Here is a 23811-nt window from a genome sequence, read left to right as displayed (position 1 = left end):
AAGTAGATTAGTGGTTGCCCGGGGCTATGCGTTTGGAGGGAAATGGGGGGGTGCCTGCTAATGGGTCCAAGCTTTCTTTCTGGAGAGATGAGAATGTTCTAAAATGGATTGTGGTTGCATAACCCTGAGTATACTTAAAAAAAAAACCAAAAAAACCCAGAATTTTACACTTTAAATGGCTAAATCGCATCTCAATAAAGCTGTACAAAAATGTACTTCCTCTATGGAGCTTCCCTTTCTACTTTAGTCCACACTGATTTCTCCATTCTCTCAACTCCTGCAGCCCTTAAAAACTGGACTTCTCAATGTAGTCCTCAGTTAAACTATATTATATTTATGATTATTTCCTGTGGATTAACCTTGACTTGTCAGCAGACTGGAAGGGTTCTCTAAAGCGCCTAACACGCAACTGGGCATACAGTGAGGCCTCAGTACATACCTGCTGGTTATGAAGGATAGATTAACTATGCTTGTTTTCACACCATGTCTCTCTCTCTCTCTCTCTCTCTCTCTCACACACACACACACACACACACACACACACACACACAAGATGGGGGAGTGAATATAGTCTTCGTGAGGTGAGAGAACGACACTATGTGAAACTGCAGAATACAAGATTTATTAGGGGAAAAACAGCAGGGTTTGGACACTTGTTCTCCCTTCCTTCAGCTTCCTGCTGCTCAACCGTATCCTGGGCTCTGAGGTCCTAAGAGTCACTGGGGTCCTGTCTAGACACGCCTGTCTGGCGTCACTATTCCCCCATGGTTTCCTCCTCCTCTTCCTCCTCCTCTGTCCAGCTCAGATCATCGTCTGAATCGTCAGACTCTTCCTCATCCATCTCTAACCCAACCCCTGCCTTAGCCTTCTCAGCTAGTGCACTGGGGTGCTCCAGCTGGGCCCAGGATCCTGGGTCAGCCTTCACCAGGGAGATTTCAACCCGACATGGCATCAGGGAGACAGAGCTCTGTTCCACGTTTATGACCTGAGGAAGGGGGAAAGACAGAGGAACACAGAAGAAAGAGAAAATGAGGAAACCGAAGGGATTGGGGTCAGGGTGGGGAGGCGATGAATGACAGGGAGGAAAATCAAAAAATGCAATGTGGGGGAAAAGATGGAGGAAAAGACAGTACAGTAAGGAGGAGAGAGAGGAAAGAAAGGGGAGAGGGAAGAAAAGGGAGGGAGAGGGAGAGGGAGATAGAGACTATCAAAGCAAATGAAGAGAAAACCTCCACGTCTTCCCACTACAACTCCTTCCCTCAAGACACCCTCTCCTCATTCCAATCTGGCCCTTTTCACCTCACCTGCCTCCCCCTCCCATGCCCCCTTATCTTCACTTACCCCCCAGAGCTTCATCTGTGCTTGGAACACACGGTTACCGTCAAAGACAAGGTGGACATGAAGCTGAGAGAGAAGAATCGCAGGGAGAGTAACTATCCCAGCAGTCAGGATGCGTCATGGCACAGCCGGGCCATAGGCGCGCCCCTGCATCCGCAGGTCAGCCCGACACAGAACCGTGACCTGAGAGCTCTGCCTGCCTTCCTCGGGACTACGGGGCCTACATGTTAGGTGCATACAGCAGCTGTGCCTGTTAGATGTGACATTGTAACATCACCCAATTCGCTAGCCTCCCGTCCCGCATCAGACACCCCTCACCTCGGTCTGGCTGGCCTTCACCCAGTTGAACGCAGGAAGTGGAATCTGGCCATACACAGTCACCACTACTAAGGAATCGGTCTGGTGCCAGTCGTGACGGCAGGACGCTGCTAGCTAGAGAAGATGTGAAATGTGGGTGGTAAAAAGGAACTCAACCCAGGGCGAGGCCTCACGGTGGGTGTAGAACAGACAGACAGACAGGCTCAAAGAGACGAACACTACCTCATATTGCTAAGCTTCTGGGCTGTTGAGGGATAAGGAGCGCGAAAGGGACCCGATAGAGAGCCTGGCCATGGGGTGCAGGGAGGAGAATGACTTCTGGAATGGGGTTCTAATCAAGAGTTCAGGGAAGTTGGGGCTTACCTGCTTCCCCCAGTCATGTCTTCCAACTCTGCACCCTGGCTGTGCCAGGAATGCCCCAAAATCCAGGGTCTGGATGCCGCAACAGCTCCAAGACTTCATCCTGCAGTAGGAGGGTAATTCAGGGACCGCCTTTCCCTTGCCCTCTTGTGACCAATCAACACTGTCGCATAGCCCACCCCGGCCCCTCCCTCACCCCTCATGGAATCGAGGTGCTCCTGGGTGATAAGTACAGGGAGTAGCATCGCTCTCGGGGCCTTGGTAAACCTAAAACAGATCAAAGAGATAGGGAGAGTCAGGTCATTCTCAAGTGTCCCCCATGCAGCCTCATGTCCTACCCAGTCATGCCTCAGCCACAGGCTTGAGCCTCCACAAACTCACAGCGTCACATCCTGGGTTCTGGCAGCTGGAACCAGTCCGGATCAGACTACTGTCAAGTCCTGGGCAAAGGAAACAGTCAGGAACCGATTTATTGCTTCCACGCAATTGCCACTTGGACTGAATTGCAGTCCGCGAAGCTTCTCCTACTAGGGACGTACTTACCTGCGCCCGGTCCCTGGTCTAATTCCTTCTGTTCCAGTGCCATTTCCAGGGCTTGGGATATATTTAGCGGAAGCAGCTTTGGAGGCAGCTCTGACCTGGGGTGCGGGTGGGGTGATTTAGTTCTGACTCCTTAACCAGTAGCCCTGCCAGTTCTAATGGAGTCGAAGAAGTCTGATGAAGGTCGGGCGGGATTGCAGAGGTTGGGTAGCAACCCCGTTGCCAGTTTTCTTCTCTGTGGACATCCCAAGTCCCCGGGCCTGGGCAAATCCCCAGGGCTTCTCTTGCCCATCTACTCAGCCGCTCTAAACCTAACTGTATTTGTCTGCAGAACTGCATCACGACCTCTTCCTCTAATTGTGAACCTAATAGGATTTTCTTCTGTTGCTCCCACTATTTCCACAAAATTTCTCCCCTCTGCATCCTCCTGGCTGTCAAGACTACTATGTACATCGTTCTCTTGATGTCATACTTATTTTAAAGCTCTTTTCCAAAAAAAAAAGAAAAAAAAAATCAAGTCATTCCCAACAATCCCCCTCATGAGGGGCCATCTGGTCTATTACCTCAAAATGGCGACGCCATCACCCCCTAGCACCGTACAGCGAGGAACATTCTCTCCGGACACCGCTCTCCTATGGCACAAACTACGCCAGGCCCTGACACCTGGCCCTCCTCACATCTCTACTCCCTAGCTCCCGCCCCCGTGACCCTTGCGTCGCCCCTACGAAGCTCCATGAATGTAGGAAAACCCAGGGACCTCCTGCTCTTTACTTGGGCCTCTCCCGGCGCAAAGTCTCTGCTGACTTCGGAATGGTCGTCAGAGGTTTCTGCTCCTGTAGCGACGTGCTTGTAGCGGGGCCCTCAGGTTGAGGGACCTCAGGGAGCTTCTCAGCACAGTGTGGTCCAAAGGAACAGCCCTAGTACAGATAAGGAGAGAAGCATTAGACATAGAATCCCTTTAGGTGCAGAATCTAAGGAAGTTAAGAATTTACCTTGATGTTTAAGAACTCAGAGAAATCTACAGTTCGCTTCCGGCAGCAGGACCAACCCTGGTAACAAGAGACCCAGCCCAGCTTAGAGTCCTGGGTGTTATTTCCTTGGAAAATGCTCTTGCTGTCCCCCCTCACCTATACCTCACCTTAAGTGCATCATGGAAGATTGGGACCCCAGGGTGGTAGCAACAGGAATCTGTGGATACCGGTAGAAGGATCAAGGAAGGAAAGATAACTATACCAAGTATCACTTCTTACCTCTTCCCCACGTTTAGATGCTTACAGTTTTTCCGTGTAATGCAAACAAAAATGAGTAGATCACCCAGACGAGTTAAATGAGGGCAGGCAGACTAAATTTCATTCTCTCCTCCTCTCTAATAAGACTGCCCACAACTGAGCCCTCCCTAGCGCCCACAGAGCCCCCTGGCAAGGTCAGGATTACTCACCAGGAAGGTTGGTGTTGGGGTCAAAGTGCTGCCCACAGCCTTTGTTACGGCAGAGTAGAGACATGGAGGTGTTAGTAGAATTACTGAAAGGGTATTTCAAGGAGTCTGGCTGCGAGTGGTGGAACACCTCTCAATCTGAAGGCTTTTAGCTGCCTGGGAGGGCCAGCTGTGTCTATCTTTAGTTCAGGAGGCGTACACCTCCTAACATGGGCAAGGGAACTTCAGTTGGCCTTCCCAGCCAATAGGAAAGAACTTAGCTCTGAGGCTCAAGAAAAAAGCGTGCGGCAGAGTAGGGCTTGGAACTTGGGTGAGGTCAGCGAAGCACTGCTGCGACAGTTTTAGGTTTACAGTGTCCTTTCCAAGCCTGACATACCAGCAGCTGCTCACAAATACCAGTTTTGAGACCCCTCCCAGCTTAATGAGGGTACGCCAATCCCTCCAGCCCATTTTTCTTTCAAAGCAGCAGCTTTCCTCCTGTGCACGGCCAATAGCACCCATTGTCAACCACTTCAGTCACAGTAAGCATCCAGCCTCCCCGTGATTCTTTAAACAAAAGGCTGTAAAGGTTGTCCTCAGAGGGCCCTCCCCTTCCCCTTCAAAAATAGCACAGAAAATTAAAAGGCTTAAAATGTATTTTAATAAGTTGATGCTGCATGACCGCTTCATTTCCCAGAAAAATTCCAAACGGCATCAGGGACAAATCAAACATGGTACACCGATAAAAAATGCACAGCATAACTACTAAGATAGGCAAGGCTAAGAGCTACTGTCAGACCTTCTGCATACAGCAACCCTGTTCCAAGATTGTACTAGGCCTATCAAGAAAAGCTATGAACAGCAACAGCAGACACAAAAGGGCCACTCCTGGGTTGTCCTTACCCAAGAAAAAGATGGAGGCAAGTTAACACAAGATTTTTTAAAGATATACTAAAATGAAAATCTCTAAGAGAAAATGTCTTCCTTAGGACATGGAGGGGTAATATATGGGGTATAACAGAACCGTACATGTGTTATCTGCGACCTCTGCGGACATTTGCCTGAATTCCCCCCTGGGAGTGAATGGAGAATGAGACTAAGGTCATTGGGGGATGTTGCGTTTTTTGTGGTGGATGTGGCAGTGTCTCTGAGGTTGGGGGATTATAAAGAATGAGAACCCATGTAGAAACAGGATGGACGAAGAATGGAATGATCCAGATTAATGGGGGCTGTAACTGGATCCATTTTGCCACGATCCCCCCACCCCCCAATAATCACGAGACTTCAGGAATGCACCACAGTTTAGATTAGTTAATCAACATACCACATAACTGACTTGTTAAATACGGCCCCTCCCTTGCCCTCTGCCTTCAGCATACTCCCTAGAGTAGTACAGGCAGGGAAGACCTAACTATTGGAGGAATCCCTAACACTTTTCCAGGGTAGAATTCTGGCTAGTCCAAAAAGGGTCCATCTTTTAAAGGTGTTGGGAAACTAGACACTGCAACTTTATTAGTATCGGCGACGTTTGTTTGGAGCGAATTCAGCTCCAGGAGCTGCACGGTTGAATGCAGGAGGGGTTCCACCAATTGCTCCAATTCCTTCCATTGCAGCAGCTTGGCCAAAGCGTTCAGTTGTTGGTGGGGTCTTAAAGAGAAAGAGAGCAACATTACAGTAGAAACTAAGTCCTAAGCTGCCCACCCATGTGTAGTCCCTCCCTCAGAGGCCATCCCCACCCAGTTAGTCAAGATTCCTGATGCTAGGGGGTCTAAGCCTCTTGAGAACTCGAGCAGATATCCCACCCACCCATCCAACCCTTAACTCGTCATCCTTCCTCTTACTAGCTAAGCAGTATTACATACTCAATTCCTAGGATGGCTAAGCTCTCTAGCCACGTCCTTCCTCCTGAACTAGGTAGGTACATGGAATAGACAAGGGCAGACCATCACTCTTCAAACAACCTGAAGCTGATCCAGTTTGAACACTGTGACACCAGAACCGCCCCCCGACCCCGCCCAGGACTGCATGAGCCTTTATAGCCTTTTGGATTCATACCTATTTTATATGATAATGTCCAGCCTTCATTGCCTTCCCTCCAAAAAAGAGCCTCTTCACCCAGTGTAGCAACTAAACAATCAATCAGATTGGCCCATCAGAGGCATCTGCTGAACTCCCCAATATACTTTGAGAATGTGTTTGCTCAAGATTCAAAACTAAAGATTGTGAGGTTACATTTCATGGGTAACAGTGGTCCTAAAGACTGGTGTCTGTAGCAAAATTGTGGCAGGCCCAGGAGACTGAAGGCAGAGTCCTTTATCCTCCTGTCAGCATTTAGAGCTACGGTAAGGCCCTGCACTGTATTACCAGTCCCAAGGTTCCATCTGGCATCATAGTGGCAGGTCCTGGAGGAGCTGGGGTACCAGTTGGCACAGGAGCAGGGGGCATGGCGCCTCTGTTGTTTATGCCCATAGCACCTAAAGCAGACAGGTGTGATCAGTACAGGAGACAGAGACTGTCAGTCTCTCTCTGTTCCAAAGGAAACACTTCAACAAGAATTCTGGGCTAAGCTATGTTCCCCCCACACACTGAAAAACCCTGAAGCTCTTAGAACTGTCAGTCCCTTAATCTGGACTAGGTAAGACAAGCTCCACAGTTCACCAGACATGAGACAAAAGAGGGAAATCAGAGCCATTAACCTCCCGAGTCCTTACCTCCCATAGCCATCTGGCCCATCCGAATCTCCTGCTCTCTCTGAAAAACAGAAAACACTAAAGACAGTCCAAGACAGCACTGCATTCTACTGCAATCCACTGAGAACTACACACTAGGGGCCGTAGGTAGAGTGATGGCACGTCCCAAGTGCACTGAGCCACAGCTGAGGACCAGCAGCAGCTCCTCGCTAGCTGTGCAGTGATTCAAGGTCAGAACCACTAGGACACAAGTCAGAGTCTCCTATTAGGAACAGGAGGTGAAAGGAAAGGGGGAAGGTAGTTGATGTCTTCTAGGGCTCCAACCTGTACAAGTGGGAGGACAGCCAGGGACCAGTCAAGGCTGCTACAGGACCGGGTCTATGTCATCCTGTAGTCAGAGTCTAAGCAGCATATACTAGCCCCAGCTCTCCATCCTACACTGCCTGTGGGGCAACAAGAGCTCCCCAGCAACCTTAACTTTCCTTCCCATGAATTCTTAACGGTTTCTTAGGATGGAAAAACTGATCCTACCCTGCTGTTTCATAGTGCTAGTGGGCAATTCATGGTGGCTTTGTCCTATCAGGCCTGGCCTGCTATGTCATGGGCACAAAGGAGGTATACCGCATCAGGGAAGCCTCCCTTGAATCCTTCCTGCTGTCGCCGCATCATTTCTTCCTGTTGTCGCCGCATCTCTTCCTCACGGCGCCTGCGCTCCTCCTCCTGCCTACAGAGAGTGACCAAGGTATTTAAGCAGAGGCATTCCAGAACTTGAAGAGTTTAATACTGGACTCAGCCACAGAGATCTCTCACAGTACGCCACGGAAGTCACTGGGAAATGGGCCCCAAAGCAACCTAGATGTGTCCTTCAGGGAAAAAGGTTCTCCTTCCCCAAAGGGGCCTCATGAGACAGGCACCCAGCAGCTTTCTCTTTAGTGTGGCCCTGGGTGATGCGTAGAACTGCGCGCAGCTCAAACATCTCCCATCCAAAGGGGAACTTGAGGAGCAGCCACGGAGCTTGAGGTAGGAAGCAGGAGTGAGAGCACATCTTAGAGCTGTTGGAGAGAGAAGGTTCGAGGAAGAGTACCTGAGCTCCAGCTGCTTTCGTTTTTGCACTTCTTGGTTGTGCAGCTCTTCCATTCTCCGAAGTTCTTCTTGACGCCGCATCAGATCTAGAAAAAGAACCAACCAATTGAGAGTCCTCTTCATTCTCCTCATACGGGCCCAATAGTTTTCCATAATTAAAGATCCAGAACACAAAGGGGATATATAATCCCTGAGTGGCCATCCGAGGTATCCAGATTCCAAAAATGAAGCCAAACCTATTATTTCCTTCTCCACAGAATCCAGTATTCTCTGCCACATCTCCAAGCTCATTTGCCTACCAAGATCAACAAAATATTTCAGAGAATAAAAGGAGAGGTTTAGGCCTTTCTCTACTGATCGACACAAAGACTGTCCTGGAAACACTGACTGTGTCCCTCTCGTTTTGCGCTCACAGTCCTCTACTCACCCTGCCTCATTAACATGACCTGGTGCTCATGGCGGGCGGCCTCCATCTCCATCTCCAGCTTCTCACGGGCCTCCTTGATGTTGCGGTCCACCTGGTCCTGCTGCTGCTTCTCCATCTCAATGAGTGCCTTCCAGCGCATGGCATACTCGTACTCAAAGGAGCCAGGCTGTGCGAATCTAGGTGGCTGCTCACGCTCCCTAAAGACAAGTTCCTGGCTTACTAAACCTGTCCAAGATTCCCCCAACTGAGCACTGCACTCCTCCCGAGGGCCAAGACGATGGCTACCAGTGAACGCACAGAGCAGACCTGCCTCTTCTCCACACCGCTTTCCTAACAACAGGCAAACCCCTAACAGGGAGCCTTTCAGGAACGCATACATACTTGTGAAATTGCTGGTTCTTTATAACCAGCTTCTCTGGGAGTCCCTCTTCATCATCTAACTGGTCCATGGGCTCCACAGTCACAGGGCGAGGAAATCTGGGAAAGGAAGCTCAGTGTTATTGCTTACACACTACACCAGGCTTCCTCTCTACACATGCCACCGACAGAGTGGACTGGGTAGGGGTTAGAACTGGTCAAAGAAACAACCTTCCAAAGGGGTTTTGATGCCCAGTCCCAAGTAACCAACTCCTTTTAATGGCATTATGTAGGGCTCTCGGGATCAAGCCCAGGCTTCAGATGTCTGAATGCAGCCTTTCAAAAATGTTCAAAACGAGGGCGGCCGGATGGCTCAGTTGGTTAAGGCGCGAGTTCTGAACAACAGAGTTGCCTGTTCGATTCCCACATGGGCCAGTGAGCTGCGCCCTCCAGAACTAGATTGAAGACTGTGCTGCCGCTGAGCTTCCGGAGGGGCGGCCGGATGGCTCAGTTGGTTAGAGAGTGAGCTCGTAACAACAAGGCTGCCGGTCCAATTCCCGCATGGGATGGTGGGCTGCGCCCCCTGCAACTAAGATTGAAAACGGTGACTGGACTTGGAGCTGAGCTGCGCCCTCCACAACTAGACTGAAGGACAACTTGACTTCGAGCTGATGGGATCCGGAAAAACACACTGTTCCCCAATATTTCCCAAAAAATTTTTTTTAAAAAAGTTCAGAACGAGTAGATATAGTACTTAAGTGCAGCCTCAATATCTGGCATCTACAGGACTCCAGACATCAACTTGAGGTAAATGCTAAGATGCTACATGTACAAAACATCTTTTCAGACTTACGAAACTTCAAAGGCGCAATTTAACTCTGATTAAATGACGACCTACTGAAGGACTGAAAAGGGTTGATTTCTCAATCCTTATACCATTTGCATCAATTGAAGATTGCACGGAAAACCCTACTAGAAAGCTGAATTAGTAGCGATAGTCCTTAAATGAACACAGGAACGTGGTTCCTAAAGGCTTCCACAACAGGAAGGAGCAATCTAAGTTCTATTTCTGAAAACGACCCCTCACTCACGTGGTTAGCAGGAAAGAGCCTTCACTGCATCTGTCCAGAGCTTTCCGAGCAGCTGGCTTCCCTGAGAACTCAACAATGCCTTTTCCTGAGGGCCTTCCTCGGTCGTCCACAATGACCACAGCCCTCTCCACCTGGCCGAACACAGAAAAGGCTTCCTCCAGCAGCTCGTTGGACACATACTGAGGAAGGTTTCGGACCGTAAGGGATGCGCTATGGCAGGCAAAGCGCACACGCAGCTGCTTTCCACGGAGTGGCATGTTGTCCAGCTCCACTTTGGCAATCTCTGCTAGAGTTCGTGTTTCCTACAAGCAGAGGAAAGTCAGAATTAGCTCAGTTTGACAGACCAACTTGCACAGCCATCGAGTCTAAAGTAACATTGCCAAGAAGCATACAAAGAAACATGGATAGACCTGGAAGAATGGAATTATGTATTTCAGATAACTCTCTGGTTAGCCCAGTTGCTCTAGTGACCTTGCAATTAACCAGCTGGAAATACTCAAAATTAATACGACTCCCACGGTCATCAGTATCATAGATCGTTATCCCAAGTGGTTAACAGATCATCTGGACAACAATGACCGGCCTAAAAGCTACCCTTACAATGCAGTAGGCAGAGTATTTTAATTTTGGCTAGCTACATACATGTTTAACCAGAGTCACTTATGCCCTCTAAGAGGTCTCTTTAGAACCACAGACCTTGATGGGACTCCATTCATATTACTAGACAGGAATCTGAGCCCCAGAGAAAGTGACTTGCCTATGCAATCTCGAGTGAGTGGCAGTAGATCTGGAATGGAAACTACTTCTGACCACCACATCTTGTTCCTCATTTATGGAGATAGACAATGCCTAGAAAGTTTTCCTCCATACGCTAGAATACGTTTCCTAAATCAAATCAGATTAAAAAACATCTACACTTAAAAATGGTTAAGATGATAAATGCTATGTCACGTGCATTTTAGCACAATTAAGTTAAAAAACAGATACAAATAAAACTGTCCCCTCATGGTTTTAAAGAGTCTTAAGTGAGACAATACTTATGTGGAAGGAAGGGCTCTGGAAATAAATTACATTATAAACTTTGACCATTACTAAAATAAAACCCTTTTTTCATTTTTTTCTGACAAAAATCTAACATACTAAAATATCTATGGATGCCAGTAAATAGAGGAAGAGTATCGATAAAACAGGATTAACTATGAGTTGATAATCACTGAAGCTGGGCAGTATGTGCAGGTTCGTTATACTATTCTGTCTGCTTCTATGTTTGAAATTTCCCAATTAAAACAACACAGTTCTAAAGGGAATACTTTAGCCCTAGTATCTTAGGCAAAACAAAAACAAACAAACAAAAAAAAACCAACAACAACAAAAAAAACACCTATGTTGTCCTTGAAACAAAACAAAAACCTATGAGGAGAAATCAAAATAAAACTTGCATTTTTTTTGTCCTGTTCCACCAACTACAACTACAAGCTTTTAACAAACGGACCATCAAAATTATTTACTGCCTAATTTTCCCCACCCATCATTCCCCAGCTTCCCCGCCTACAGCTGCTTACCAGTCGGATAAAGCCAAAGCCCTTATCCTTATGAATGAAGACTTCGCCTGCCTTCCCATATTTCTCAAACAGTTTCCTCATTTCCTCCTCAGTGATGTCAGGGGGAAGATTGCCCACAAAGAGCCGGCTCCGTTGGGTGAAGGTCTTCTCTCCTGGTTTCCTAAAATTCTTCAGGTCAATAGTCAAGCCTTCATCTGAGAGAAGACACAGAGTCATTCAGTAGATTGGGGAAAGAGATTTACAGCCATTCTCAAAGAGCTACAACCACTGCTAGATTAGGAAGCCTAATTGTAGGGAAGACACACACCAACCATGCACACATCCCGGTGCACTCTATCCACTAACCACTTATGGTTCAATTGCACCCTAGAATGTGAAAGCACTATGCCGAGATCTGGGGGCACTTCTCCACGGCTCTACATGGGCCACGAGCCAACCTGGCCTGAGTCAGAGACAGAAAGACAATACAGGAACTATTGGCCAAAGAAAAAAATTAAGCAAGTCAAGGAACTCTGTGAGAAGGGATCGGATTTTTTTTTTAAATGTGAAACATAATTGTGCCATTTTCCCAATCTCACCAATCTTCATTACCTTAACAGTTCCCATTCTTCCAGGCTTGGGGTAATGGAATGAAAAGAAATGCCTTAGGAAAGAGTATTCTTTGTAGAAATCTCTGGAAATAAAGAGGGTTGAGGTAGGTTCTAGTCTTAAGAGGTACACAATAGGTATTCGAAGTTTGTTGAATGAATGGGAACCTGCCTTTAAAGACTTTTCACTCCGCTTAAACATGGGCTGGCACAGGCCGCAGGCTAAAATGACAATAATCAGTACCAGACTGCTACTCCATCAAGTCTGAAAGACTTGTTCTTTATTTTTCCTGACTACCAGTCACCTGATGATTACCTCTAAGAAACCAAGCTCAGAGATAAAACATGCAGACATCTGTTGAGCAGGAGAATGTGCCAACATAGCAAAACAACCTGTCTGTAGTCAACTGCGCTCCCACAACATGTCCGCCCCTTGGTTTCAGAGAATCAACCTTTTTCTATCCTAAGTAGTAAGAGGTACTAGGGAAAAGAAGAACAAAGACCTATTCCTTTGTAGTCCCAAAAGCCTGATCTGAAAAGCAGGAAAGCATTCCCAAGAGGGAAACGTTGCTCTGCCCGTTCCCCTAGCGCACACTCACTTTGGCTGCTGGCTTGCTGCCCATTTGCAGGTATTGGTGGCGGCGGTGGCTGCTGCTGGTGCTGCTGGTGGTGATGCTGATGGTGCTTCCTTGGAGCATGGTTTTGCTTCTCCAAGTTAAAGGTTTTGTTACTCTGCATTGCTGCACCCTACAAAAAAAACACGGGCTGTCAGTCACCTTCCTGATGATTTCTATGCCATGAATCACCTGTGGCATCCTGTCTTTTGCCAGATCCAAACAATTGGTTATTTTGAACAAGTATGGCAAAGGAGTACAATTCCAAAATCTCAGAACGACCTGGCATTAGCGCTCATGTTGCACATAGAAACTAGACAAGCACCAGACGAGAAGAGCCTGCACTCGACTTAAGGAATCCTCCAGTTCAATAATTTTAAACATTAATACGAAGTTACTTTCCCAAAAGAAGCTACCCCCTAAAACTTGGCCCCATCGTAAGAAGGCACATTTTGAACTACTAAGCCTTGTTCTTCTCTGGCAGCCTCCACAGTCCTGGCCTACAGTAGACACTGTGGAATGAACAGAAAAAGTAGGGGCTGTGGAGCTCTTCATACTTAGGTTTGTAGGTACATGGTCCTAATTCTTACTAGTTATGTACCACTCAGTAAATTACTTCTGCATCAGTTTTTCAAGCTGTTGTAAAGGGGATAATAAAAAATACCTACCTCTCAAGGTGGCTATGAGGATTAATAAATATGTGAAAACACTAGTTCAGTACTGGCACATATATAGTAAGCACTCAGTGAATACTGCTACTGATCACAATGGAAAGATAAATGACTACCAAAGTGGTAACAGCAGCAAATGCAAAAAGATGACTATACAAACATTAAAATGTTAAATTCTGTCATTTAAAAATCAACGTAAGATTAAAACAAAATGAAAATTCCTGGTACAATCCAGAGTAAACTCAAGTTGATGGTTTTAACCTGCAAATTTTCTAACTGATCAGATTAACAAACTGAGGATAGCCTTCCTCATCCCAGGACAGTTCTTCAGTAAATGAAATAAAAGGGCAGAGTCGATTCTAAATCCATTCCCCTAAACACAAACCCCTCTAGTCAAAAGGACCTTTTCATGAATACTGTATTCTTAACAGTCTATGTATCCTTTAAGATAGAGCGAATTACATTCCTTAGATGAATACAATCTGACAAAAGCTTGGTGTAACTTATTTGGGATGATGGGCAGATGAGAATACTTTTATGTGTATAAAAACTTCACTAATATATTTTATATCATATCCCACCAAAACTGGAAACGACTACGCAATTATGAAATATACTATACCCAAAAATTGTTTCATAAGACAATAGGTAACAAGCTATCAAGATGTTCATATTCTTTAACTCAGGAATCCCATTCCTAGAAATTTAGCCTAAGAATTTAACTTTAACATTTAAAAATCATATCCATGAAATATTCACTGCAGTGGCCTTTATGGTAACAATAAAAATGACTTACGCACCCAGTACGAGGGGCACGATTTTTACATTATGGTGCATCTATATAGTGTTAAAAATTATGAAGACTAGAGGGGTAGTAGGTTGGGGGAAAGGGGTTATTGAGGGGTGTAAATGTCTAACTATTATGTTTCTTTGTACATCTGAAACTAATAAATTACGAAGACTAAAAACATGAAAGGTGCTAAGAGGGAAAGGGTTTTTAAATGCATGAAGGTAGACAAGGAACAAGAGGTAGGAAAAATGAAGATTGTCCTGCTTGTAGGTTACTGACAATTTTTTTGTTTTGTTCTAATTCATTCAACAAATACTCACTGAATGCCTACTATTACGCTATTCTAGGTGCTTAGGATGCATCAATGAACAAAGCAAACATTGTTGCCTTTACGGGAACTTACCACCTAGTGAGATAAAACAATATACATAAAAACAGTTACTTAGACTTAAGAGGTTGAGTGTTACAAGAAAACAAAAAAAGGACTGGGGGGGGGGAGAAGGGGATAGGGAGTGGAAGGTGGGAAGATAGCAATTTTAAATAGAGCTGAGCCAAGCCTCACTGGGAAAGGTGACATTTAAACCCACACTTGAATTTTCTCATTTATGTCACTTCATCAATTTTGTTTCTCATTAATAAGGCACCTATTACAAAATACATCTTTATTATAAAATTCCTAGAAATAGAAACAAAAATAAACATCCAAAAACCCACCACTTAAAACTAATTACTGTTAACATTTTGGTATACTCTCCTAATCACTGATTCATGTATTTGTAGGTACTCTAAATGGGATATTATAAAAACTGTTTTGTAACCTGCCTTTTCTACTTTATGACACATGACGAACAGCTTTCATGTCATTAAATCTTCTACATTAATTGTTAATGGACACAGTATTCAGCTGTCAACCAAGGCCCTGTTGTATTGGACACCTGGGTTTCTCATTTGTCACCATTATAAATAATTATCATAGCTAAATCTTGGGGCACAGCCCTGAGTAAACATTCCTCCCACAATTTCCATTTTTGCTGCTTTACCTTCCAAAAGATACATTACCAGTTCAATGATTGTAATCATAATGTACCATTGTACAATTCAGCTTTTCCTCATTTATATGGTGTCAACATAATTATAATTTTTAACAGCTACATAAAGTCCATCTGGATTACACTAATTTACTGAACTACTCCCTACTTTGACACATTCAATGTTTTCCTAGTACAATGCTGCAGTAAGTATCTTCTTGCTTATAGCTTTCTGCTTATTTCCTTAGGATAAAAATAGAATGACTGAATCTATCTTTGTGACTCTTGCCACATGGTGCAGCATTGTTTTCTCAAAAAGTTGTAACAACTTTAAATGCTATGAATAGAGCTAGCAGTTTCAAAGCAAATGGGATACTTAAAAAAAGGAAATCATGATTTTAAAATAAGATACATAAAAGTAGGAAATGAAAACATACAAAATTTCAAGTCTACCCCAGCAACAGTTGGGGGTGGGGTAAGGTGGGCATTAGAATCAGATCTTCTCCTGTTTGAGTCCCAGGTATTAAACACTTCCCTTACCCTGACCCCAACGTGGCCTATAGCAGAAACTTGAATGATCTTCACAGCCATTTCTTCAACTAGGTCTTCTTACCTCTGGCTAGAATTCAAGGAACCTCTTTTTTGCCCCAGCCTCAGTACCCTACTTCCCATTCAGGAATCCACAATTTATATTTACATGTTAATAGAAATCTTTATAGCGATCCATTCAAACTGAAATATTAAAAACTGTATTTATTTTACATCTTAACCACACCTCACCATCCCATTTCAAAAAGGCCAGAAATGACCTACCTCCTTGAGAATAAGCGCTGGGATATTCTAAACAATTTAAGATTACTTCAAGGGAGGTTATATTTGATTTTACAAAAGTATAGCCTGGTAGTTAAGGTGATAATACAAGAGATTTATGGGCCATTATATGCCAGGCACTGTGCTAAGTCTGCATTATCTCATTTAGTACTCACATTCTTCTGGATAGAAAAACGATGCCCATCCAAGGTCACAAATGGGATGGAGCACGGAGTAGAGAATCTCATACTTATCACTATACTAACAAGCTTTCTAATCAAACTCAGCTCAGTTTCAGAGTTTATAGAATCCAACGAACTTACTAGCTACGTCACCTAACTCCTGAGCCTGTTTCCTCACCTAAGATGGGGATAACAATATGTACCTCACAGGGCTGGTTATCTTAAGGACTAAAGGAGACCATGTCCATAGCAGACACTTGTTCCTGCTGGCAGCCACTACCCTTGTTTCTGCACGTGGTGGGTGCTGCAGTTAGACGAATGTCATCAATTACATTCTTCTCCATTCTTCTGGATTCTAGCAAAAACCATTTTTTTTATAACTGAATTCCCCACCTTTGTGTTTTTAAATAAATGTCTCCATAATGCTTATCTTTATCATCTTTCCCTTCACTTTGTTCTTTCCCAAGCAGGTGTTCAATGGTGAAGACTGAGTAATCTTGTATAAACCACCCCCAAAGTGCCCAGAGTACTCAGTATGTACTCAGCAAGTACTGTCCCCATCACCACTTCTGATAACCACCAGTATAATTTGGAAATATGTGCAGAAATCTGAGTAATAAATTCACTGCCCCATAACCATGGGGCCTCTGAGAACAAAGCACAAAGATCAGCAGAAGAATTTCTGTCCTAAAGACTAACTCTGATGATGGGCTTGCTCGAGAGAAAGGATGTATTGCTGGTTTAGAAAGACTGGGCTATTGGGCATGAGATAGCTGCAGAAATGTTTACGTACAGGACAGACTAGTATGTCACCCATATCTGAAATATAAACAAATGTCCCTTTATTTTTCAGGATAAGGATCAAATTTTTAAGTGGAAACTGTGGGGGAAATCTGGTACGAATCTCCCGGACTGAGATGGCCGCCTGAATCTGAACGACCCTGAAAGCTGTAGAGTGCACTGACACGGTAAGGTCCTTTTCTATTTTCTAAGACTTTCTTAGGACCTTTTATTTAATAACAAGGAAGTTGGACCAAGATACAGTACAAATCTAGCCAGTGCCCCCCCTCCCCACTGGAGTTGCCAGATTTAGCAAATAATGCCCAACATAGTAAAATTAAGTTTCCGAACCCCCCAAAAATCTTTTTTTGGTGTAAATGCCATGCAACGTATACTTTTTTAAAAAATCGCTATGTGAAATTCAAATTTCATGGGGTGTCCTGGATTTGATCTGGCTACCCTACCCCCTACACCTACACCCTGATCGAAGATACCAAGTGCCTTCCAGCCTTCTCTACCCTGACTTCTGTTAAGAACACAAAGAAAGGTGTCACCTTACGACAATCGATTCTCCAAGTGTTTGAAAACACTCGGTAGAAAATCCATCCAATGAAGTTTCATTTTTAGAAGTGATGCTACACATGGGGCGAGGAACTAGGCAAAAAGACTAAAAAAGGGGCACACAGGAAGCTGACGAGTGAAGTGGCGGGGTCTGGAGGAGCACAGGAACTTCCCAGCTAAGAGTTCTGACAAAGAAATGTCGCCGTTTCACATTTGGAACTCGCGGCCTCGTCAGGCCGAGGGCAGGAGGCCCGACAAAGCAGCTCCAGGGCTCCGGGACGATGGACCCCACACCCTCAGGCCCAGCGCGGCTCCGGGGCCGGACGCTTCCAGACAAGACTAAGATGCAAGGCCAGGTCGCACAAAGAGACGCGGCAGGAGAGGAAGCGGGAGGCCGGTTCCCGCGGGAGGCCAGCCGAGAGCGCGGGGCCCCCGCGGGTGGGCTGAGGCCGGGGGCAGCGGGGACAAGGCCTCGGGAGGCCTCGGGACGAACGACCAGCCTCCCTCCAAAGCTAGCCTCGCTCTAGCCTCTTCCTTCGCCGATGGTCGCCAGAAAGCCTACTCCCCTCTCAGACGACAACCAAAGTCGTCCCCAAACTCACCCTCTACCGACTGTTCTCTCTCCTCGGAGTAACGGCGACGCCACACGGCCTCTACCGTCCCAAGAAAAGAGCGCGCGATGGCCGGAAACGAGACGACGGAGCTCGGTGCCTCCCCAGGGGTACAAAGTGCCATTCTCGATTGGTTACCTGACCTGCTAATCAAGGTTCTCTCCAAAGGCGGAGTCTGTTTTCCGCCATTTCTACGGCCCTATTGGCTACCGAGTGCGAAAGCCTGAGTTCGTGTGAAAGACAGATGGGGACAAAGAGCGAGGCTTTGTACCTAATGCGCACGCGCTACTAGCTGTCGGCTCTAGACCGAAAGGGGAGGAGGAGAGGGGGGGATGGAGGCTCAGAGGGAGAGACGCGAACGGACTAACGGGAAGACTGAAAGCTCAAGTGATGGGAGGGGGAAAGGAGAGGGAAAAGGAAAAGAGAGGAAAAGGGAAAAAGAGAGCGAGAGACGGGGAGGGAGAGGGAGAGAGAGAGAGAGAGCACGTAGGCGTGCTCTGAGGATTCGTGCACTGCGCCTGTGCAAGAAGCAAGAGTAACAATGTCATTGTATTCAGTGAAGTAGATCTAGCCTTTTCCTACTGAAAAAAATGCCCCGCCATGTTTCTTTTTTTCACACTTCCTCATTAGGGCTTGCACTCTGACACTCCATGCTTAATCACATTTCTAGTTGCTTTTCCTGCTGCCAGCTCTGCTCGTGAAGCCCAACTGAAATCGTTACCACTGTGCTTATGGTTATGGTTGTGGTTATGATTATAGAAAGAATTGTAGCCAGCACCCTCATTTCCATGGTAACCAGGGAACCCAGCAGTGCAAACACCACTATTGTTCCTATGATTTACAGAGATTCAACAGGTGTCATCATTGCCATGGGTACATTGTAGGCCTCCAAATCAGACTGATTTTCTATATTCTGGAGGACACCAATCAGGTAATCACCTTCAGTTTTCGATAGTGCCTAACTGGTCCTGTGGTTAATCAAGGGCTACAAGGCTCAACTGATAGGTCTTTGTAGTTAATTCCCACTAATTAATTCAAATTTGGGATTTCAGGGTGTCCCAACTGGCTCCACCTTATGTGGGGACACAGGGAACTAGACCTGCACTACCCAATAGCACCTTCTGCGATGATAGGAATGTTCTGCATCTGGCATGTTCAACACAGTAGCTACTGGCCATATGTGATCATTGAGGGTTTGAAGTATGACTAGCGCAACTGAGGAACTGAATTAATTCTATTTCATCTTAATTAGCGAAAATTTAAATAGCCACATGTAGCTGGTGACTACCATGTTGGACATCTAAACCAGTAGTTCCCAAGCTTTTTTGAGAATAAATAACACCTCTATCGTGAAAAAAAGAAATTTTACCTCTGTTCTAAAACAGGTGTGTTTTTTTCCTGCTCATGAAAACACGCAATACTCAACAATATAAGGAGAAAAGTCTCTCCCTCTACTCATTCCGATGGTTGCTATTGTGACCATTTTCTTGCATTTCTATTTTCTGTGTACTGTCCTGGTCAAACAAATGTTTATACTTTTTTACACATAAATGGATAAATATCTATAACGACTTTTTAATATCAAGTATTTTATAGACTCCCACATGATGGTTCTTAGTATCTGTTGAGGGGGAAAATTACAAAAAGGCTACTATGGATTCAGTAACATTTTATTGAATGTATACTTTGTTAATCATAACAGCTGTCTACATAGAAAACTAAAGGAGCAAATTAAAAGAGAAAGTGTACATTTGTGTATCTCCTCAAGGCAGTCATAACCCACTTGGTAAGCAGAGAAATGTTAATGTAAATAAACGGTTGCAGTACTGGAGACAAAATAAAAGTAGCGTATTTGAGGTAAAGTGTAAACTCAAAGGAAGCAGGGCTCTGGTTGAGTGGATCAGGAATGGCTTCACAGGAAAGAGTACCTTTGAATTGGGTCTTAACCAAGAGGTTGAAGTCAGAGACCAGTGTGCAAATGGTCCGAGGCAGAATGACCTGTGTTTTATTTAGGTAATCTGTCGTGGTTGAAGAGAAGTGGGAAGGCTGAGTGATAGGAAATTAGGCTAGAGAGATAGGCATAGGCCCAATAATTAAGGGCCTGTGCCATGCTTAGAAGTTTGTACATGGTAGGTGACAGAGAGACACTGAAGGGTTTTTCAAAGATAACTTATGTTGTCTTTTCTGATTATAAAAGTAATATATACTTATTGAGGGAAAAATTTGAAAATACACATAACCCCACTATGCAGAAATAACTGTTAAATTAACATTTTGGCGTATTTCTCCTTTATTCATTCATCCATCATTTCATGCAATAAACATCAAGTATCTATCACGAACTGTGCTAGATGCCGGAGATAGAGATGAGTAGAACTGGTCTCTCCTGTTGAGCTCACAGGCTAGCATTTTCCCAGTGTCCCCCTAAATGCAGAGTTCGTTTTCTTCCTTCCAGGGTACTTTAGAATGGTATAAAACATTAAATAAGAATCCACGTGTTTCCTGAGTTAGTTTTAAAGAGTGAACCTCCGTCTAATCAATAACTGCCAAATAGTACCTCCATTTGTTTGACCAAGTTATATATAGCCTTGCCTGTTGTGAAAAAATAAAGGTTTGCCATCCGGCAGTAATTAGTTAAAGCATGGTACATCCAAATGATGGAATGATATACAACCAGTACAGTTATGTTGTAGAACATATTGTACAAGATGATTCCAATTTTGTAAAAAGTATGTATGCAAAAAAAAGAGAAAAAAAAGGACTGGAAATATATACATCAAAAAGAGCAGTGGTTATCTCCAAGTACAGTAGGTAGGATATAAGTGATTATTGCTTTCTTCTTCAGACTTCCTGTGCTTTCCAGAATTTTTACAGTGAACATTTACATTTTTGTAATCAGAAAAAATATATATGTATCACTAAAATGAAAGGGCTCTCATGAGGACAGGGACTGAGTTTTTACCTGTTATATAGTGCTTACAGCACTTAAAGGAGTGCTTTATAAAGTGGTGAATAACAAGTAAGAATCAGGGTACTATGCGGTAACTAGCAAGTAACAGTAGGACTGAGTACTGTGTGGTAAATAACAATCAAGGCTGAAAATGACAGTGTCGAATTGCAGGCCACACTCTTACCCCACATCACCATCCCCATCAGCCCATTCTACGTTAGAGCCTTTCATCTGTGGCTGATACATACTCAAACCTATTAACTGTAGGCACTCTTGGCTCAGTCAAAGCCAAAAATATTATTTATTTTAAGAATATCGGGGTAGCCAGTTAGCTCAGTTTGTTAGAGCGCAGTGCTAATAACACCAAGGTTGTCGGTTCAATCCCTGCATGGGCCACTGTGAGCTGTGCCCTCCTTAAAAATTAAATAAATAAATAAATAAATAAATAAATAAATAAATAAAATCATGTGGAGCTGTCCCTTTAAAAAAAAAGAGAATATGAAGCCTCCAGGGTGTGAAGTCCCAGACCCTGCATGAAGTCATATATATTTCTCTTATAATAATAGTGACCAGTATCTACAGAGGGTGCCAAAAAATGTATACACATTTTAAGAAAGGAAAAAACTATTAAAAGTATAATACTCAATATATATTGATAACAAAAGATGAATACAAGTCATGTTTGACATCTGCAATGACAAGAGGTGCTCAACGTGGTTACCATTAGCGTTCAGACACTTCTGATTATGGTGAACTACTGCTTGAGTAACGTTGACCAAAGTGTCCACTTGTTTACATTCTTTTGGCACCCCCCACGGTATTAAACATCTGCTATATATCAGACAGGTGTACATCACAATCTTAATAGCATCCCTTTCAGGTATTATCGCCATTATTTCTGCCCAGTCTTTTTCTATGTGTACACGCATATAGGATTCCTTTACAAAATTAATATCATGTTTTAACTCCTTTGTAAAAATGTAACATTATGTCCGGAGCATTTTTGTGTGTCATTAATTTTTTTAATAGACTTTATATTAAAAGCAGTTTTATGTTTATAGCAAAAATGAGCTGAAAGTACAGTTCCCACATGCTGCCCATCCCCCCAAGGTGCACAACCTTGACTATCAACATCCTTCACAGAGTGATACTGTTATAATTGAGGAACCTACATTGCTACATTGTTCAAAGCCCATTGGTTACATAAGAGTTCACTTTGGTGGTGTACATTCTATGAGTTTCGATAAATGTATAATGTAGCCACCATTATAGTAGCATACAGAATATTTTCACCACCCTAAAAATCTGTGCTCTGCATCTTTCTTTTGCTTGTATTTTTTAAGTGGTTGTTAATGACTATATCCATTGTGTGAGTATAACCAGAATTGATTTAACCAATTCCCTATTATTGGACATTTAGATTGTTTTCTTATCTCTGTTTTAAAGGTGAGAAAACTAGGATCCAGTGACTTGTCCAAAGTCAATTGGCTAAAAAGTGGGCAGAGTTGAAATTCCAATCCTGGTTTATCTGCCTCTAGAACCCACACACCTGTATGCCACAGCACTGCCTCTGAGTTAATTATACACCATTAACCCCCCTTAGATTGTCTCCTCGCAACTTGAAACAAGGCATTCTCCACAATCAGAGTGGCCAAGGATCCAAGCATGTGTTGAGAAGCACAGACAATACAAAAGAACCAGGTGTCCCAATTGAGATGAAACAAACTGAAAATGCAGAGGGAGGGAGGTACAGAGAAATAAGGAGAAAGTGGGAGATGGGGGTACACAGAATACTGGCTCAGATAAAGAGAAAGCTGGGTCTGGGAAATCCAAAGGGAAAAACTCTTGGTTTTATCTCTGTGTATAGGAGAGAGCAAAGATAACCTCAAGGCCATGCGGGGAGTCAGGAAGGATAAGGTTTCTGGGAAAGTGAATGAGACAAGCATAATGAGCATAAATGAGCACAAAACTGCAGAGGACTGTAAGGCTAGGAGAGGCTTCGTATGGGAAGGAAGAAAGGCCCAGAGCAAAGAGGCAGGCTAGAGCAGGCACTGTACACCAAACCTGTGTGTTCCTAAGTCAGTGGCAGGACTCCTTTCTAGCCTGGGCCTCCTCTAGTACCTCACATACTAAATGCTCTCCAGCCCTTAGGGGTCGGAGGGGGAAAGTGGGGAGCGGGGATTGTGAAATGCTCTAACTATAACGGGGACTGAGAATAGGTCCTGGCACACATTTTTTAAAGCCAGTAGGCCTAATGCTAGTGCCCCTTCCCCCTACCCCACTTCTCTAGCCCAAACCTCAGCCACACCCACAAGCTAAGGACCATCCAGGAGGGGGGCCGTGTGCGCGCGCGCGTGCGTGCTCTTGCATTGGAGAGGCAGAGACAGAGACCGAGACAAAAAGAGACCGGGGGAGAGAGAGTGCGCGCCAGAGAGAGGGAGAGAGAGGGAGGGGGAGGAAAGAGATGGGCAAGGACAGAAAGAAGGAGGGAGGGAGTGGGAGACAGACAGACAGACGGGGAGGGAAGGGGGGGAGAGAGAGAGGGAGAGCTACCGGCCTTGGTGAGGAAAACTACTTAAGAGATAACGCAGGGAGCTCCTGCAGGAATAGCTGGGGAGAAGATCCCAGAACTTACCCAAAGACCGTTGAGGGAGTGGGGGGTGTCTTTGCAGGACCTGGTTTTGGGGTCATCAGGTAGTAACGGTTACTGCATTGGCGTTGTCACTGAGCCAGAGCCATTTAACCCGCCCTGGGCGGTTAGAGACCAAGCTTAAGACACCCTACAACTATGACTCTCAGAATGGTTAGAGGGGCCCGAGGCTTCAGACAAGGGGAGGAGGGGCACGTGAGGGCTGAGTCCCTGACTCCCCCCACCCTCCGCTGTCACTCACTACCCTAACAGTCACCCAGGGGGCGGGCCCCAGAGAGGTGGGGTTGGGGGGAGGGTAATCTTGGCAGGCGCTTGCTGCATGGCGTAGGTAGGGACTGTTGAGGGGGGTGGTTAAACACGAGTGGGAAGCGAAGAGAGACACGGGGAGGGGGAGGGG

General features: G+C 45.0%; 3 protein-coding genes across 9 annotated transcripts in view; 1 reads left to right on the top strand and 2 right to left on the bottom strand.

Annotated features, from left to right (window-relative positions):
- The window catches only part of ZMYM3 (zinc finger MYM-type containing 3), a 72398-nt gene that overhangs the window by 34604 nt on the left and 13983 nt on the right, over positions 1–23811 (top strand). For 3 of the 4 annotated variants that reach the window (XM_019747931.2, XM_019747930.2, XM_074324344.1), the window contains one exon: positions 16716–16830. The gene's annotated coding sequence lies outside the window, so the exon portion shown is untranslated. Of the gene's footprint in view, positions 1–16715; positions 16831–23708; positions 23743–23811 lie in introns of those variants that run through there. The other variant, XM_019747927.2, reaches the window with a different exon arrangement.
- Positions 601–4203, bottom strand: ITGB1BP2 (integrin subunit beta 1 binding protein 2). Of its 3 annotated transcripts, XM_019747936.2 has the most exons (11): positions 3995–4203; positions 3695–3744; positions 3549–3605; positions 3328–3473; positions 2560–2654; positions 2398–2456; positions 2213–2283; positions 2020–2119; positions 1657–1770; positions 1342–1404; positions 601–985 (listed from the first exon to the last, which is right to left on the bottom strand). In XM_019747936.2, exons 1-11 carry the CDS (start codon positions 4056–4058, stop codon positions 755–757), a joined length of 1050 nt encoding a protein of 349 aa, XP_019603495.2. In that variant the 5' UTR covers positions 4059–4203; the 3' UTR covers positions 601–754. The 3 variants fall into 3 exon arrangements, with proteins under 3 accessions (XP_019603495.2, XP_019603496.2, XP_019603498.2); XM_019747937.2 differs by lacking the exons at positions 3549–3605; positions 3695–3744 and having other exon boundaries at positions 3995–4126; XM_019747939.2 differs by lacking the exons at positions 3549–3605; positions 3695–3744; positions 3995–4203 and having other exon boundaries at positions 3314–3449.
- NONO (non-POU domain containing octamer binding) lies at positions 4609–23592 on the bottom strand. 2 transcript variants are annotated; one of them, XM_074324347.1, is made up of 11 exons: positions 23400–23592; positions 12367–12514; positions 11181–11374; positions 9619–9920; positions 8552–8647; positions 8171–8367; positions 7745–7829; positions 7282–7384; positions 6682–6721; positions 6335–6444; positions 4609–5617 (listed from the first exon to the last, which is right to left on the bottom strand). In XM_074324347.1, exons 2-11 carry the CDS (start codon positions 12503–12505, stop codon positions 5483–5485), a joined length of 1401 nt encoding a protein of 466 aa, XP_074180448.1. In that variant the 5' UTR covers positions 12506–12514; positions 23400–23592; the 3' UTR covers positions 4609–5482. The 2 variants fall into 2 exon arrangements, with proteins under 2 accessions (XP_074180448.1, XP_019603494.2); XM_019747935.2 differs by lacking the exon at positions 23400–23592 and adding an exon at positions 17806–17943.

Source organism: Rhinolophus sinicus, chromosome X (genome assembly GCF_036562045.2).
Source record: "Rhinolophus sinicus isolate RSC01 chromosome X, ASM3656204v1, whole genome shotgun sequence".
NCBI classification, from domain to species: domain Eukaryota; kingdom Metazoa; phylum Chordata; class Mammalia; order Chiroptera; family Rhinolophidae; genus Rhinolophus; species Rhinolophus sinicus.
The sequence above is the reverse complement of the archived record's forward strand: the minus strand, read 5'-3'. Positions and strand labels throughout refer to the sequence as shown.